The sequence below is a fragment of the Homarus americanus genome, unplaced genomic scaffold (genome assembly GCF_018991925.1).
Source record: "Homarus americanus isolate GMGI-L3 unplaced genomic scaffold, GMGI_Hamer_2.0 scaffold49658, whole genome shotgun sequence".
In the NCBI taxonomy this organism is placed as follows: Eukaryota; Metazoa; Arthropoda; class Malacostraca; order Decapoda; family Nephropidae; genus Homarus; species Homarus americanus.
The window spans coordinates 134,159-150,414 of record NW_024751128.1 but is presented as its reverse complement, the minus strand read 5'-3'; the positions used below and the strand labels follow the sequence as shown (position 1 = coordinate 150,414).

Genomic DNA, 16,256 nt, shown 5'->3' with positions numbered 1-16,256 from the left:
TATCTTTCAGAAAGTAAAGTGTCTCCAATTTGCATAATTCCTTCAATTTCATCCTTGTCTATATTCTTCCTAATTCTTTGTAACAATCATTATTCACTCGTTTCCTCAGCTCACTTGGGTTACTATAGATAGGTGATGTATACAACCAGCTTCACCTGTCTCTGTACCACTAGTTGATGCTACAGCAACCGGGTTAGTTAGTTACCTTACAGCATATATCTGGAGGTCTGTTTTTTCGACGGTGACAACCTGATCTGCCCAGCTCATTTCAAAACCCAAACATTTGTGAGGTAGTTGTTCCATACATCCATAATACACAGTGAGAAATTGTCTGTTTGATTTTGGTCCTGGTGAGTGACGTCTGGTACTGCTGGTTTGTGGTCTTTATGACGCAGTGTTTACCCCCTTTAAGGTCTTGGCCGTATCCTCACGTATCTTGCTGTAAGCCGCTGATAGGATCTTTAGTCTCCTCGGACGATCTACAGAATACAAGTTTTCTAGTCCTGTCATCAGCGTCGTCGTCTTCCTCTGAACGTTTTCTAAATGTCTTTAATCGTCATGACGTTCACTTTCCCATTTTATAAATATATTTAGAGCAGAAACCCACAAGATTATCGCCGAGTCTCTAGCCGATAGAAAGGCACATCGTCAGGATGGCCGGGTAGTCTAAGGCGCCAGACCCAAGGCAATTTCCCTTCCGACATGAACAGTTAGAGACGGATAGATAAGGAGGTAAAGTTCTAATCCTACGTGTATACAATAATGAAACACACAAATATTTATACAAAAACAGATACTCAGAAAAACAGGAAACAAATAAGTCGGGATATATATATATATATATATATATATATATATATATATATATATATATATATATATATATATATATATATATATATATATATATATATATATATATATATATATATATATATATATATATATTGATATAGCGATAAATAGCTCAATATAAAGGTAATGAATATAAATAACAATATGAGAAGCTGGCGTGGCTGGTGGACAGAACAAGTTGTACCACGAGAACACATCATGGAAAGGGAAACAAGAATCAGTAAGTGTAGTCTTGCGTGTAAGGTTATTAATAAAACACTAGAACAATGAGTGAGTCTTGTAAAAAGCACCGAGAAATCTGGATATTTATTTAAGGATATCAGCATAAATTTGGATATAAAACACAAGAAAATTTCCCGGCTTGGTGTGTGTAATAATAATAATAATAATAATAATAATTAACGGTTTATTGAAAAAATTCTGCAGCCCGAAGGCTGAAAATATACATTGGACATAAATGACTTATTACATACATTAGTGGTTTAACAAAAGCCTTCATTAGAGAAAGGTAAAGGAACATACAGTGAACATACAGATTAATGTAGGTGTTGAACAGCAAACTCGTAGTGTAGTAACTCCCTCCCAGATGGTGTTCCTCGTGGTGTAGTAATTCCCTCACAGATGGTGTTATGAGGGGCCTCACGTGGTGTAGTAATTCCCTCACAGATGGTGTTATGCGGGGCCTCACGTGGTGTAGTAATTCCCTCACAGATGGTGTTATGAGGGGCCTCACGTGGTGTAGTAATTCCCTCACAGATGGTGTTATGCGGGGCCTCACGTGGTGTAGTAGTTCCCTCACAGATGGTGTTATATGAGTGAGGTGTGGTCCCAGGCCTTCCTATCGTAGACGGATTAACACATCGCTGGTTGTTGGGTCTCACGGGCCGTTATCACTGGGTACCTGGGACCTCACTGTGTGAAGGTTAACTTGGGTGCGACTGTTACTGTTGAGTTGTTCTCACTGACTTAAGCACTGTTCACCACTGTTCACCTCTGTTTAACACTGGTTCCGTTCCTTTCCTAAATGAAATTGTAACTTCTGGCGAGAACTTGTTGATATTCCGGTGGGGAGGAGGGTTCAGGGGAGGGGGTTGGTATGGGCCAACTTAACAGTTGACCTGGCTGCTCCGAGAGGAGCGCCAGGCACGTCTTGACCCTTCGGTGGTCAAGGATATGTGTGTGTGTGTGTGTGTGTGTGTGTGTGTGTGTGTGTGTGTGTGTGTCTGTCTGTGTGTCTGTGTCTGTGTGTGTTTGTGTAAGGGCTAATCACTGGGTCAACATGGGAAAGTTAGTTAACTTTACTTAATCTGCTACCTTAAAAAAAAAAAGGATCGATCCCGGACGAGCCTGGCGTGCCCAGAACACTTGGAAGATACGCGAGGCTAAGGCTCGCCCAACTTACATCTACTGTGGGGCATCAGTGACCGACCCTGAGTACCACTTACTTATGAGCTGCTCTAATTCTCAGGAATTATTATGTTGATCTTCCCCGCAATTAGGGACTTCGTTCATATTTGACTGAATGTTTAAGATATGATAAGTATTGTACTGCGGCCAAATTGACGTTTAAATTCTTCTCAGTTACCGTCACTAGATGTGTTCTCGTAAGCCAAGTGCGGAGGAAAAATTTGAGGCAGGAGTCAGTGAGAAAGCGAGCCGGGAACTCGGTAAACACCAGCAGTGGCTGAGTGTTGTACCCGGATATCTTCACAAAAGAAAACGAAAGAAGAATTATTATCCAGCAGATATCCAGTTATATAATGGGATTAAATTGGCAATACTTACATTTTTTATACCAAAAAATATGCACTTACAATACAAACAAATATGATCTTTTGTTTACATGAGGCTGGACAGAAATAATGCAGCTACGACATGGTCATCAAACCTTCCATATCAGGATAGGTTAAGGAAACTTAACTTGCATTCCCTAGAAAGACGAAGAGTGCGGGGAGATATGATAGAAGTATTTAAGTGGGTGAAAGGAATCAATAAAGGGGATATAGATAAAGTTCTTATAATATCCGAGCAGGATAGGACTCGGAGCAACGGATTCAAGTTGGATAAGTTTAGGTTTAGGAGGGAGATAGGGAGGAACTGGTTCACAAATAGGGTGGTGGACAGGTGGAACAAACAGCAACTTTGTAGTAGTGCGAGAACTCTGGAAAGTTTCAAGGAAGCTGAATAGATTCATGGATGATGGAGAGTGGTAGTAACTCGACAGGAGCTGCCATGCAGAGGCCAACCGGCCTGGCTTGCAGACTCCTTATTTTCTTATGTTCTTATGTTCTTATAACGCACCACCTGTGAAATTACTACACCACATCAGGCCCCTCATAACACCATCTGTGAGGGAATTACTATATCATCAGGCCCCTCGTAACACCATCTGTGAGGGAATTACTACACCACGTCAAGCCCCTCACAACACCACCTGTGAGGGAACTAGTACTCCACGTGATGCCCCTCATAACACCATCTGTGAGGGAATTACTACACCACATCAGGCCCCTCATAACACCATCTGTGAGGGAATTACTATATCATCAGGCCCCTCGTAACACCATCTGTGAGGGAGTTACTACACCACATCAGGCCCCTCATAACACCAATTGTGAGGAACTACTACACCACGTCAGGCCCTCACAACACCATCTGTGGGGAACTGCTACACCACGTCAGGCCCCTCATAACACCATCTGTGAGGGAGTTACTACACCACGTGAGGCCCCTCATAACACCATCTGTGAGGGAGTTACTACACCACGTCAGGTCCCTCATAACACCATCTGTGAGGGAGTTACTACACCACGTCAGGTCCCTCATAACACCATCTGTGAGGGAGTTACTACACTTCGTGATTTTTTTTTGTTTTTTTGTTTTTTTATTGGGCACTCCCCTACATCCTTGTGTAAGGTGAAGCGCAGAAGCGTTTACAGCGCCCAACAGGGAAGCATGCTAAGTTCATGCTTGCCTTTATGTCTCATGAGTTAAGGGCGTAGAAGCCTGAAGAGTCAGTGGTTTTATGTCATCAAGTTATTGGAAGCTCCAACAACTCCCTGAATACGAATTCGCAACTTTCGACTTACAACAGGTACCTGCTTTACTGCTAGGTGAACAGGGACTAATGGGGGCTAGGAAGTAAGTCCAAACAACTTCCACCGGCCCGGGAATCGAACCCGTGACATCTTGCTTGCGAGGCAAGAACGGTACCACTTCTACCACCGGTCCCCATACTTCGTGTTTGCTGTTCAACACCTCAGCCCATGTGACCTACGTGACCTCCACTGTAAACGTTAATCTGTATGTTCACTGTATGTTCCTTTACCTTTCTCTAATGAAGGCTTTTGTTAAACCACCAATGTATGTAATAAGTCATTTATGTCCAATGTATATTTTCAGCCTTCGGGCTGCAGAACTTTCTCAATAAACCGTTAATAATTATTATTATTATTATTATTATTATTATTATTATTATTACTATTATTATTATTAAACTCCGACCAGCGACCACTACATATTAAGATGAAATACAATCTTTGAAAGTCGAGTGAAAGTAGTTGAGGAATATTCTGACTTAAACCATAATGGAGATTACCAGCTAATGAGAGACAAATTACAGAGAATTAACCCGAAGGGAATCATTAGAGAGGAGTCAATGCAAGACAATGAAAATCCTTGAGTTAACAGTAGAGGAATGTGTACCCTGGAAAACAAGGAAAAGAGGCAACAAGACCACACGGATGAATCAGATCTAGAAGGATCTAACATCCCCAGAAAAAATGCAATACAAAGTGACTAAGATGATTCTGGAACTCTGTCATCTCGATTACCCAAATAGACCGAGGGCTTTAGGACTAACAACCCTTCAGGCAAGGTACAATAGGTCAGATCTCACTGAAACATCTAAAACCCTGTAAGGGATGGAAAACGTGAACCCGGGCCATTATTTGTGATGTTACGCACCACCAACACGGGAGGACAACTACAAGCTCGCCAAGTTAACATGCAGAACGAATATAAGGAAAAACTTTTTCACACAGAAGGTGGTAGACCTATGGAGCAGTTTACCAACCCAAGCTGTGAAATAAAAAACAGTACTGGGCTTCAAACTATCCCCTGTGAAAATTATCAAGAACAAAACACTGGCCTTCCTCCCTCGGCTTGGCCACCTCTGGTGGATGGCTATTAGATAAATATGGAAATGAGTCGACTGCTGTTTGTTGACGACAAAGGAAAAACTGCAAATGCTAGAGAATCAGCACTGAAGTGCGTGCAGTAGAAGTTTAATAATGAATGCGAAAAAGAGTAAAATAACGCTAATAAGAAGAGAAGGAAGAAAGGAAGAATGAATATTTGAAGGAATGGACAAAAAAAATGGACAATGTGAAGTGTTAAGGTATCTGGGACGGGTTGTGTCAGCAGGTGGAACAATGATTAACAAACTGCATCTAACAGTAAGCGAGGAAAAGCAACAGATGTATTAGCAAAATATGACGAGAGAGAACTGCGTTAATAAACGAGCCAGACGGGGATATACTGTATAGGAGAAGAGCTGAGCCAACACTACCGCGCTAAGTGTAAGAGGAAGAAGTTACAAAATGTACTTAACGTCATTATGGGTGAATAGAATGGAAAATAATAATAGTAATAATAATAATAATAATAAGGTATAAAAGCATAAGGAGTTTCAGACAGAGAAAGGATGAGGGATTGATAGGCTGGTGTAATACATAATGCAAAACCAGGATGTAAAAAATTGGCAAGAAGATTGTTGAATGCCATAATGGGTATAAGGAGACACAAGGAAAGACGTGGTAGTGTGTTACAAAAAGAGATGAAGCTTGATAGTTGATGCTACAAAATAACGCCTACAGTAGTAGACGCTGCAGTCTTATGAACGTAATCTGTTCACCTGCAGTAAACATATAAACAAATTCAGTATAGTTAATTAAATCCAGTTATTAGGTTCTGGATATTTCACAAACCAGTACTGTATATTTTGTGTATTGTTTCCCTAAAAGACTTATTACTCCTTATCTCAAATAGTAAATAGAAAGAGTTGAGTTAATTTAACCAGTATTTACCTTGAAGACGGTAAACAAATGTTAAAGTCAGAGCGTGCTGCAGGCGGCCAGTACAGCAGCTACCATGAGCGTGCTGCATGCAGCAGTACCATGCGTGCTGCAGGCGGCCAGCAGCTACCATGAGCGTGCTGCAGGCGGCCAGTACAGCAGCTACCATGTGCGTGCAGCAGCTACCATGAGCAGTACAGCGGCTGCGCAGCAGTACAGCAGCTACCATGAGCGTGCTGCGGCGGCCAGTACAGCAGCTACCAGCGTGCTGCAGGCGGCCATACAGCAGCTACCATGAGCGTGCTGCAGGCGGCCAGTACAGCAGCTACCTGAGCGTGCTGCAGGCGTGCAGCAGCTACCATGCGTGCTGCAGGCGGCCAGTACAGCAGCTACCGAGGCGTGCTGCAGGCAGCCAGTACAGCAGCTACCATGAGCGTGCTGCAGGCGGCCAGTACAGCAGCTACCATGAGCGGGCCCATGAGCGCAGGCGGCCAGTACAGCAGCTACCATGAGCGTGCTGCAGGCGGCCAGTACAGCAGCTACCATGAGCGTGCTGCAGGCGGCCAGTACAGCAGCTTGGCGAGCTGCAGGCGGCCAGTACAGCAGCTACCATGAGCGTGCTGCGCAGGCGGCCAGCACAGGGGCGTGCTGCAGTACAGCAGCTACCATGAGCGTGCTGCAGGCGGCAGTACAGCAGCTACCATGAGCGTGCGCTGCAGGCAGCCAGCAGCAGCTACCATGAGCGTGCTGCAGGCGGCCAGTACAACAGCCAGCTGAGCGTGCTGCAGGCGGCCAGTACAGCAGCTACCATGAGCGTGCTGCAGGCGGCCAGTACAGCAGCTACAGCGTGCTGCAGGCAGCCAGTACAGCAGATCGGCGATGCTGCAGGCGCCAGTACAGCAGCTATCATGAGCGTGCTGCAGGCGCCAGTACAGCAGCTACCATGAGCGTGCTGCAGGCTACAGCAGCTACCGAGCGTGCTGCAGGCGGCAGTACAGCAGCTACCAGAGCGTGTGCGGGCGGAGGTAATGGCGTACAGCTGAGGCGTGCTGCAGGCAGCCAGTGGCAGGCGGCCAGTACAGCAGCTAAGCGTGCTGCAGGCGGCCAGCGTGCAGGCGTGCTGCAGTCGCAGCTGTTGCAGGCGGCCAGTACATGGTGCTTTTGTTCACTGTGTGCGTGCAGCTACATCACACTCGCACGTGAAAGCACAAACGTTTAGTCGTGTTTGTACGTGACACAAGTGATGTCTGAGTACTTAGCTATCAACTGCTTTCTATTGAAAATATCACGTGCAACGAGAAAACAAAGAAAACTGTAACTGTGTATAGCAAACCGGAGAGCGTTCTGGCAGGTGTGCCAAGCCCGTGGGAGTTGCTTTAAGGAGACACCTGACGCATTTCTAAAATTGTCAAAAGAGTCAAACGGGTATGGAAGAAACTTTATTAATCTACCGCATATAATCTAAACACACACACACACACACACACACACACACACACACACACACACACACACACACACGTGCGCACACATACACAAGCGCACGCACACACACACACACACACACACACACACACACATCGTCTCTTCAGCATCACAATTCCGCCATAGAACGTCTGGTCATCCCAAGCCGCCAATACCTCCCTACTGCAGCAGGAGGAACATTATCAGTAGAATTTCTTTCTTTGAGGCAGAGTTTACAACCGAGAGGCGAGGTAAACCCCGAGGTAGACAGACCTGGTAAATAAAGAAGAATTCAAAAGTCACATTCTTTGGGATTCTCCTTTGCAACTTATTCAGAATGTGTAGAAGAATTACCTTGGAGAATCCCAACTCTCCTCTCAAGATTCTCGTGGTGATTCTTCTTGTTTTTATAAGCGAAGTTGATGCATAATGGCCGCCATTGAGGCCATGTCTTCATACACTTGGTCCACCATGACGATATTTCCTACACCCCGGAGAATCGCTGTCAAGACCTTCCCATTGAGGACAACAGTTTGCAACTTTTGAGAGTCAGACAAGTATTGTGTACTCTGCGTTACTATGACAGAAGAAAGTTTGTTGACCACTCTTTCGGTTTGGTGTTAAATAACAGAGAAACTTGTAAAGGGTAGGAAATTTCAGTGGATGAAACACTCATGCCTTAAATAAATGCCTAACACATACAGTATACGTCCCAGCAGCACGCAGGAGCAATGATCACTTCACCAGGTGTCATATAAGCGAGTTATTTTGGCCCCAGGGTCACCTGTGCTACTTCTCGGCTAGCCACTCTTTATCTGCAGCTTCACCAAAGAGAAAATGGCTAGCTTGAAAGAATTCAAAACCCCTGAAGTGGACGGAGTACAGACCAAGGGTCAAAGAAAAGCGCCTAGGGGCTAGAAATCAGCCAACGTCACCCCAGTCTAAGAGAAAGATAGAAAAAGTGCAGTAGAAAACCACCGGCCGATCACCCAACATTACATAAGCAAACTCTTTGAGGAAATCTTGAGGGACGCCATCATCCAACACCTGACCGAACACAGTCTCACCATTGCCTCACAACACGGTTTAATGGGAAGAAAATCCTGACTGACAAACTTACTCACTTTTCATGAAACGGCAACTGACTACGTGGACCAAAACTTACCGGTAGATGTGTTGTACAGTTGCTTAAAAAAGTCCGTGTCTTCTTCCAAACTGAATCAATATCGAACCTAAATGAGATAGTGTAACGCCAGGTATGTTGAAGGTAAACAACGTCTTAGAGCAGTTTTTCATGTTGAATACAAATGTGATAATGAAAGTGTGGGGAAATGCATAGTTACTGAGTTATAACCAAAGATGAGCAGGGCTTCAAAGCAGAAAGAAAATGTGGTATCAAAAACAATTAAACGGACCTAACCTAATCTGGTCATTGTACTCACTTACCGGGTGATTATTCTGCAAACACTGGAATACGATTTAGGCACATAACACCGGTATATGATTTAGGCTCGTTTGCTGAATATTGGCCATATTTCTATATATCAATCAATCAGAGTACCGTCTTCGTATCTGAGGGATGGCGACCACAGTCTTCCACTCTAAATGTTCTCGGGCTGTTTTTACCAATTCTCCAAGGTTTTGTATCTCTCTGGGGACACAGTTTTTAATTTCATTTATCCATCCCAGTCTCAACTTTGCCCATTAATATTTGTTATTACCCTCATCCTTAATCATATGACCAAAGTTATATGTGAATATGAATATGAGCAAAACACAAATGCTCAATAACAGTAACGAAATTCGTTTTAGGAAGGACCACATGCCCGTGATGCCTAATTCTTTAAATGTTTACATATATTATATATACTGGTGGACGATAACATACACAAGTGGTCAACACTTGACACACCCAGCCTGGTGGCGAGAGAAAATGAAAAATGGTGGTCAGTCAGGAGGACAATATACAAGGGGGAGACACAAAGGCGCTCAGTTTCACCACGTCACCATGACTCCCAGTTAGGGGGGAGGGACACACACACACACACACACACACACACACACACACAAATGCCACACAACGTAAACACCTAGAAAAAGTGCAAAAGAGGGCATGCAAGATTATTCTCTCCCCTTCCTACTCCACATATCAAGAAGCGCTCAACACACTGACCCTTTCGACTCTCACTGACCATCACCACGGCCTCATCTGCAAATTTGGTAAGAAGCTTCTACACCATCCCCGACACCGGCCCCTACTACCACCTGAGATCCCCTGTCCGAGAATTGCTGTTCGACACCACAACCGCATCCAGCCCATACGTGCACGAACTGATCGCTATAAGAACAGCCCAGTCCCAACCATTGTAAAAATTATCAATAACATGTAATAAATCAGTGTATTCACTCCCAGTAAACACTGCTCCCTACACTGTCACTATGTTGAAATGAACTGTAGTTTGAGCTGATCCCCATCTAAGTTACTATATGTCTTATTTGTGTCACTTATGTCACTTGTATATTATTTGTAATTCGTAACCCATTCCCCAAATATGTAACTGTATATTTTCAGCCTTCTGGCTGCCAAGCTCTTTCAATAAACCGTTAATTATTATTATTATTATTATTACACACATACACACACACACACACACATCGTACTGATGACAGCCTCCTAGACGGTGCGTGGACCATATAACATCTCTTCAAAATTGTTCTTGGTTGCTTTGATCATTGTCTCTCTGTTATTGCATTTCTAAGATAAATTAACTACTATTGTTACAAATACTAAACTAATGCTCCAGAAAGAACTCCCTAACCTAACCCCTTCGTTACCGGACAACACTTTTGATAGTTTATATGGCTAACACCAGACGATTTTTTTTTCAGTACAGAGCTTCTCATAGTATCCAAGGAGTTAAATATTAAATTTAGTTACTGAACTTATAAAAGCTGTATTTACAATATATACTTACAATAACCCGTTCTTAATTAAAATTTCTGTTGATATCAATATCATTCTCATAATAATCATTAATAATGTTACTATCTGCATTCTTGTAATTATTATCATCATTAATACCCTTGAGGTTTTTCTCCTCGTCCGGGTGTTAAAGTAAAGGTCCGCCAACCAGCGCGTCGCAGTCTTTGTTTACAAGTTGAGGGGCGCACGACCAGCGCCGCCTGGAGGCTCCACCACCAACCTAAATACCGGCGCGACAGGGGATTTAAAAGAGCCACCACCGTTGGGTCACATTCAGTAGTCAAGAATAGCCATTGACGTGAAGATCGTACCAAGTGAGGAACGTACAAAATCGCCATGAAGGTAGGCTTCACAGAAAGTATTATGTACAAGTGTCTGCAAGTGCCTTTACCCGTAACGTTACGATATATAAACTGTACTGAATAAATTTTGCTTAATTTAAGATTTCATAATTTTCTTAAGTGTTCTAAATTGATAATAATGCTTAGTCTATTCAATGTGAGATTTCGGTGGTGGTTTAAGCAGAAGACAGTGTAAAGCAAAATCCAGGCCCCTCACCCATGGTGCTGGGCATCCAAGCAGCAAGACTCCCAAGACACACTAGTACCAGTAGGCCATAACTCCCTCAAAACATCAGTTGTCATAATTTTCGAGGTGTCACCTTTACAAAGCCGGACGGGAGCCTTCAAAGAGAAACAAAAGTGGTCATAATCGATGTCACAGTGGTATCGCACTTACTTCTCGCTACTGTAACTCGATTCGATACTCACTTGGGTTGAATGTGAGAAGGATGAGATCCTACCGAACATCGTAAGTTTTCTTCGGGTACTCCGGTTTCCTCTTATGCTAACACTGGACCCATGGAGGTTGGCCCTCACTGGAGCTCTTGGGAGACCAGGTAGTAATGTACATAAGAACATAAGAAAATAAGGAGTCTGCAATAGGCCGGTTAGCCTGTGCATGACAGCTCCTGTCGAGAGTTACTACCACTCTCTATCATCCATGAATCTATCTAGACTCCTTTTAAAACTTTCCAGCGTTCCAGCACTTACTACAAAGTTGCTAAGCTTGTTCCACTAGTCCACCACCCTATTTGTGAACCAGTTCCTTCCTATCTCCCTCCTAAACCTAAACTTATCCAACTTAAATCCGTTGCTACAAGTCCTATCCTGCTCGGATATTATAAGAACTTTATCTATATCTCCTTTATTGATTCTTTTCACCCACTTAAATACTTATCATATCTCCTCGCACTCTTCGTCTTTCTAGGGAATGCAAGTTTAGTTTCTTTAACCTATCTTGATATGGAAGGTTTCTAAGTCCCGGAATCATTTTCGTCATTCTTCGCTGCACCGACTTAAATGAATTGATATCCATTCTATAATAGGGGCACCAGGACTGAACCGCATAATCGAGGTGCGGCCTGACTAGCGCAAGATATAGTTGCAATAAGACCTCTGCACTCTTATTACTTACACTTCTAGATATAAAACGTAATACTCTGTTTGCCTTATTTCGAACATTTACACACTGTTTTCTAGGCCGTATGTCCGGGCTTACGAGTACCCCTAAGTCTGTTTCACAAGTCGACTTCTCTAGGTTGATGTTGTTAAGGCTGTATACATTGACAGTATTTGTTCTTCCAATATTAAGTATGCTGTACTTGCTGGTGTTGAATTTCATTTGCCATTTTTCTGACCACTCCTGCAGTTTATTTAAATCCTCCTGTAGTGCATTTGCATCCTGCCCTGAATTAATCTGCCGCCCTATTTTGGTGTCATCCGCAAACTTGCTTATGTCACTGCTGATCCCAGTATCTAGATCGTTTATGTAGATTATGAACAAGAGTGGGCCCAGTACTGACCCCTGGGGAACCCCACTGGTTACACAGCCCCACTCAGATTTAACACCATCTCGCTGACCCTCTGTGTTCTATCGGTGAGCCATGATTTTATCCAATTTAAAACTTTCCCCTCGATACCATGAGCCTTACTGTAACTTTTCTCAGAAGCCTCTGATGAGGTACTCTGTCAAGCTCTTTGCTAAAGACTAAGTAAATAACATCGTAATTTTTCGTCATTATTTATTACCTCGAAGACTTTCCTAAAAAAACGTCAGTAGATTTGTTAGACAAGATTTTCCTTTTGTAAACCCATGTTGAGAGTCGTAGATTAATTTGCTTTTCTCTAAATGCGATCGGATGCTATTTGCTATAATTGATTCAAGAAATTTCCCCACTACTGACGTCAAACTAATCGGCCGGTAATTTGACGCTAATGCTCTGTCTCCCTTTTTGAATATGGGTACTACATTTGCCTGTTTCCACAAGTCTGGCACAACTCCCGTGTCTAATGATTTTGTAAATAGATTTACGAGGGGTCCGCTAATCTGTTCCCTACACTCTTTCAAAACTCGAGGGAAAATTTCATCCGGGCCTGGGGATATTGTCTTCTTTAATTTATTTATCTTCTGAAGAGCATCCTCTTTTCTGATAGTGATATTCTTTAATTTCTCTTCTTCATTTTTCCTAAATATCAGTTCCACCTCTGGAAATGATAGAACCATTTAGTGTATATATATATATATATATATATATATATATATATATATATATATATATATATATATATATATATATATATATCACACACGGGAAAGAAACAGGGCACCTTAGCTTTCGTCTTTATTCAAGACATCTTCAGAGCAACTGAAGATGTCTTGAATAAAACAACTACCCTGTGATATCTTTATCTTATCCACGTTTTCATTGTGGATCTATATATATAAATATATATATATATATATATATATATATATATATATATATATATATATATATATATATATATATATATATAATAATGATAATAATAACAATAATAACAAGAGTAAATGATGATTATGAAACTCGCGGAGGGGCTCACAAAAGACAAATTTGTCCCAAAGATTGGTTAGTGTTTACAACTTCAGTGGATGGACAAGCAACATTTTCGGGTACTTTCCAACTATATACATGGGGGCAACATTAAACACGCAGTAGACCATCACTGAAGGAATGAATACCGCAGCCAACATTTCAGAGCTGAAGAGAAACCATAACTGTGGAAAAATAAGACGAAAGATACTGAATATCAAGTCAGTTCACACAACCGGCATTTTATTGCTTCCCTTATCATAGCCTGGCTGAGAAGATTTGGCTGTGACATACACCACCTTCAGTTATAATGCTGTGTAACTTAAGTGATGTAGCATAATTAAAATATTCAAAACTTCAAAATGTTTTACCTTTTAAAGTTTGCAACTTATCTAATATACCAATACTGTTATAGGGAATGCTTGTGGTGAGATACATTTTAACACAAGACAGAAATTAGTTGAAAAATATAAAATATTTATTTCAAGGAAACTATATCCAGGAGTATACCTACATATACTTGATATACGCTTCTGAAGTAATAATTTGTCTGGGAATACAATTCACATTTGAATCAACTTCAACTTACATGTAGGTAAAAAAAAATTTCATATACTGTACTATCACTCAAACGAATTACTGTACTTGGAGATAAGAACACGAAAATTCTTATTGAATTTAATGGTCGAATACTTCCTCGCAGTACCTGTCAGCGGTTGCCACTCGCAGGTGTATGACAAGTAAAATAAAGTAATAGTTGACATCGAAAGTAATAGACAGTTTCTGAGAAAAGTTCACTCCATTTTCTGTCCGTAACAAAATTCGTGTAATAACATCAGGTGTACAGTATATACAGTTACATAAACAGTTTTCCATAACGGAGATCCTTAAGTGGTCGAGGAGGACCTTCACGACATAATACTACCATCACTCCTAGAGGGTCGAGGAGCTGAGTCACCTCCGCTGTTCCATCACCAGACACCACTAACAGTTTACGCCACTGGTCAGTTTTACCATTAGTCTCCCAGACGACAAAAATAAGATCGTCATTCAAACCCGGTTGCTGTAAGACCTCTGGCACTAGATGTATCACTGTATGTTCACCTCATGAGAAGTGTTGCAACACCAATGGTATCATGATTATTACTGATATTACATAACCTTAATACATGCATTACGATTAGTCTTTCCCATCAGGTGGTGTGACACATCTAACACTGGAGTCGGCCAAAGCCTTGTGCCGTGATACACATATTGTATACAGTCAAACGAATTTTCACATCGGAGGAAGAATTTTTGTCTGGTGGAGTGAATATAGCGCTCGCCTCCTGTCTAAAGCCTCGTTGGTTCACGCCAGGAGTACCCCCAGTTCATTCAGCTGTGATTAGATCCACTGCTCCTATCGGGGTGTCAGGCACTATTACTTTTCATATAAACGAAGAAAATTTGTCTTCCTGAAACTTGCATAACCATTGAACGCCTCATTTTACTGTGGTCTACCAGTGTTGTAGTTGTTGTGTTATGTACCATGCCACAAGAGTGACGGCGGCGAGCACTGGCAGGAGCCACTAGGGATCAAAGGACAAATTGATTTATTCTAACACTGTCTTAAGATATAAAATTAAGACAGGTAATGATATTGACCGCAGTGTTCTCTTACTTTCCCTGGTAGAGAGGCAGAGGCTATAGGTGGAACTCCCTGTAATCAATAATCGTCCGCTGTCCTGGAAGGCAGACATATGGGGATGCCCGTCTTCCGTCCGTTTACTCTAGCCTGTCTGTGCATGCGTTCGCTCGTCCACGAGTTGTGTGCCTGGTATCTCCAACAATACCAGGTGTCTTAGACGAGTTTCATAACCATCAGTTTCCGTTATTGTTGTCCCGTTATGGCCCCTTGAACTTCACTGTGGCGCAATGGGTGTTAACCAACTTTTGTGACAGCTTTATTTTCACGGAGAGAGAGAGAGAGAGAGAGAGAGAGAGAGACGGGAAAACAGGATGAAACGAAGTGAATAAAAGTGAGAAATGGAAACACTTCACCGTAGTCATATACCTGAAACTGAACTCCAACCCTTTTATTACCTACACGTCTGACGGGGTCCATTAACACTACTGTACTACCTGTGCATCTCGAATAATCTGTACCTATGAACTATTTTTTTTATTCAAATTTTGTTGCGTAATGATTACTAACTGCTTGTTTAAAAATCAAATTCCAACTTGATGCGATTGAGATGGTAAAAAAAATACTTAGATCAAATTTGGTGTTTCTCGGACAATCAACTTCTTTATTGAGACTCCGACTTGGTGCTAGGATAGGACCAGTGGTGGGCACGGTTTCGCTAATCCACTAACCGCTAATTAGCGAAGCTAACTTTCTCGTTAGCGGATTAGCGTTTTCGCTAACTTTGGAAACCATTAACGGACCAATTAGCTTCCGCTAAATTTAATTCCGGTAACTTTAAGTCCGCTAACAAAATGTATGCATGTTTGTTCCTGTCTGTTGTAAGAGTGTGACACCGCGACGCGTGTCTCCAACAGCCAGTCAGGCACACTTGGCTGAACATAAGAACATAAGAAAATAAGGAGTCTGCAATAGGCCGGTTGGCCTGTGCATGGCAGCTCCTGTCGAGAGTTACTACCACTCTCTATCATCCATGAATCTATCTCGCCTCCTTTTGAAACCTTCCAGAGTTCCCGCACTTACTACAAAGTTGCTAAGCTTGTTCCACTCGTCCACCACCCTATTTGTGAACCAGCTTCTTCCTATCTCCCTCCTAAACCTAAACTTATCTAACTTGAATCCGTTGCTCCGAGTCCTATCCTGCTCGGATATTATAAGAACTTTATCTATATCCCTTTATTGATTCCTTTCACCCACTTAAATACTTCTATCATATCTCCCCGCACTCTTCGTCTTTCTAGGGAATGCAAGTTAAGTTTCTTTAACCTATCCTGATATGGA

General features: G+C 42.2%; 1 protein-coding gene across 1 annotated transcript in view; it reads left to right on the top strand.

Annotated features, from left to right (window-relative positions):
- The first annotated feature begins 10,616 nt into the window (after positions 1 to 10,616).
- LOC121854541 overlaps positions 10,617 to 16,256 on the top strand; it is a 31,868-nt gene continuing 26,228 nt past the window's right edge. The window contains exon 1 of the mRNA XM_042349215.1: positions 10,617 to 10,719. Within this exon, the coding sequence (XP_042205149.1) occupies positions 10,714 to 10,719 (6 nt within the window). The 5' untranslated portion in view covers positions 10,617 to 10,713. The remainder of the gene's footprint in view (positions 10,720 to 16,256) is intronic.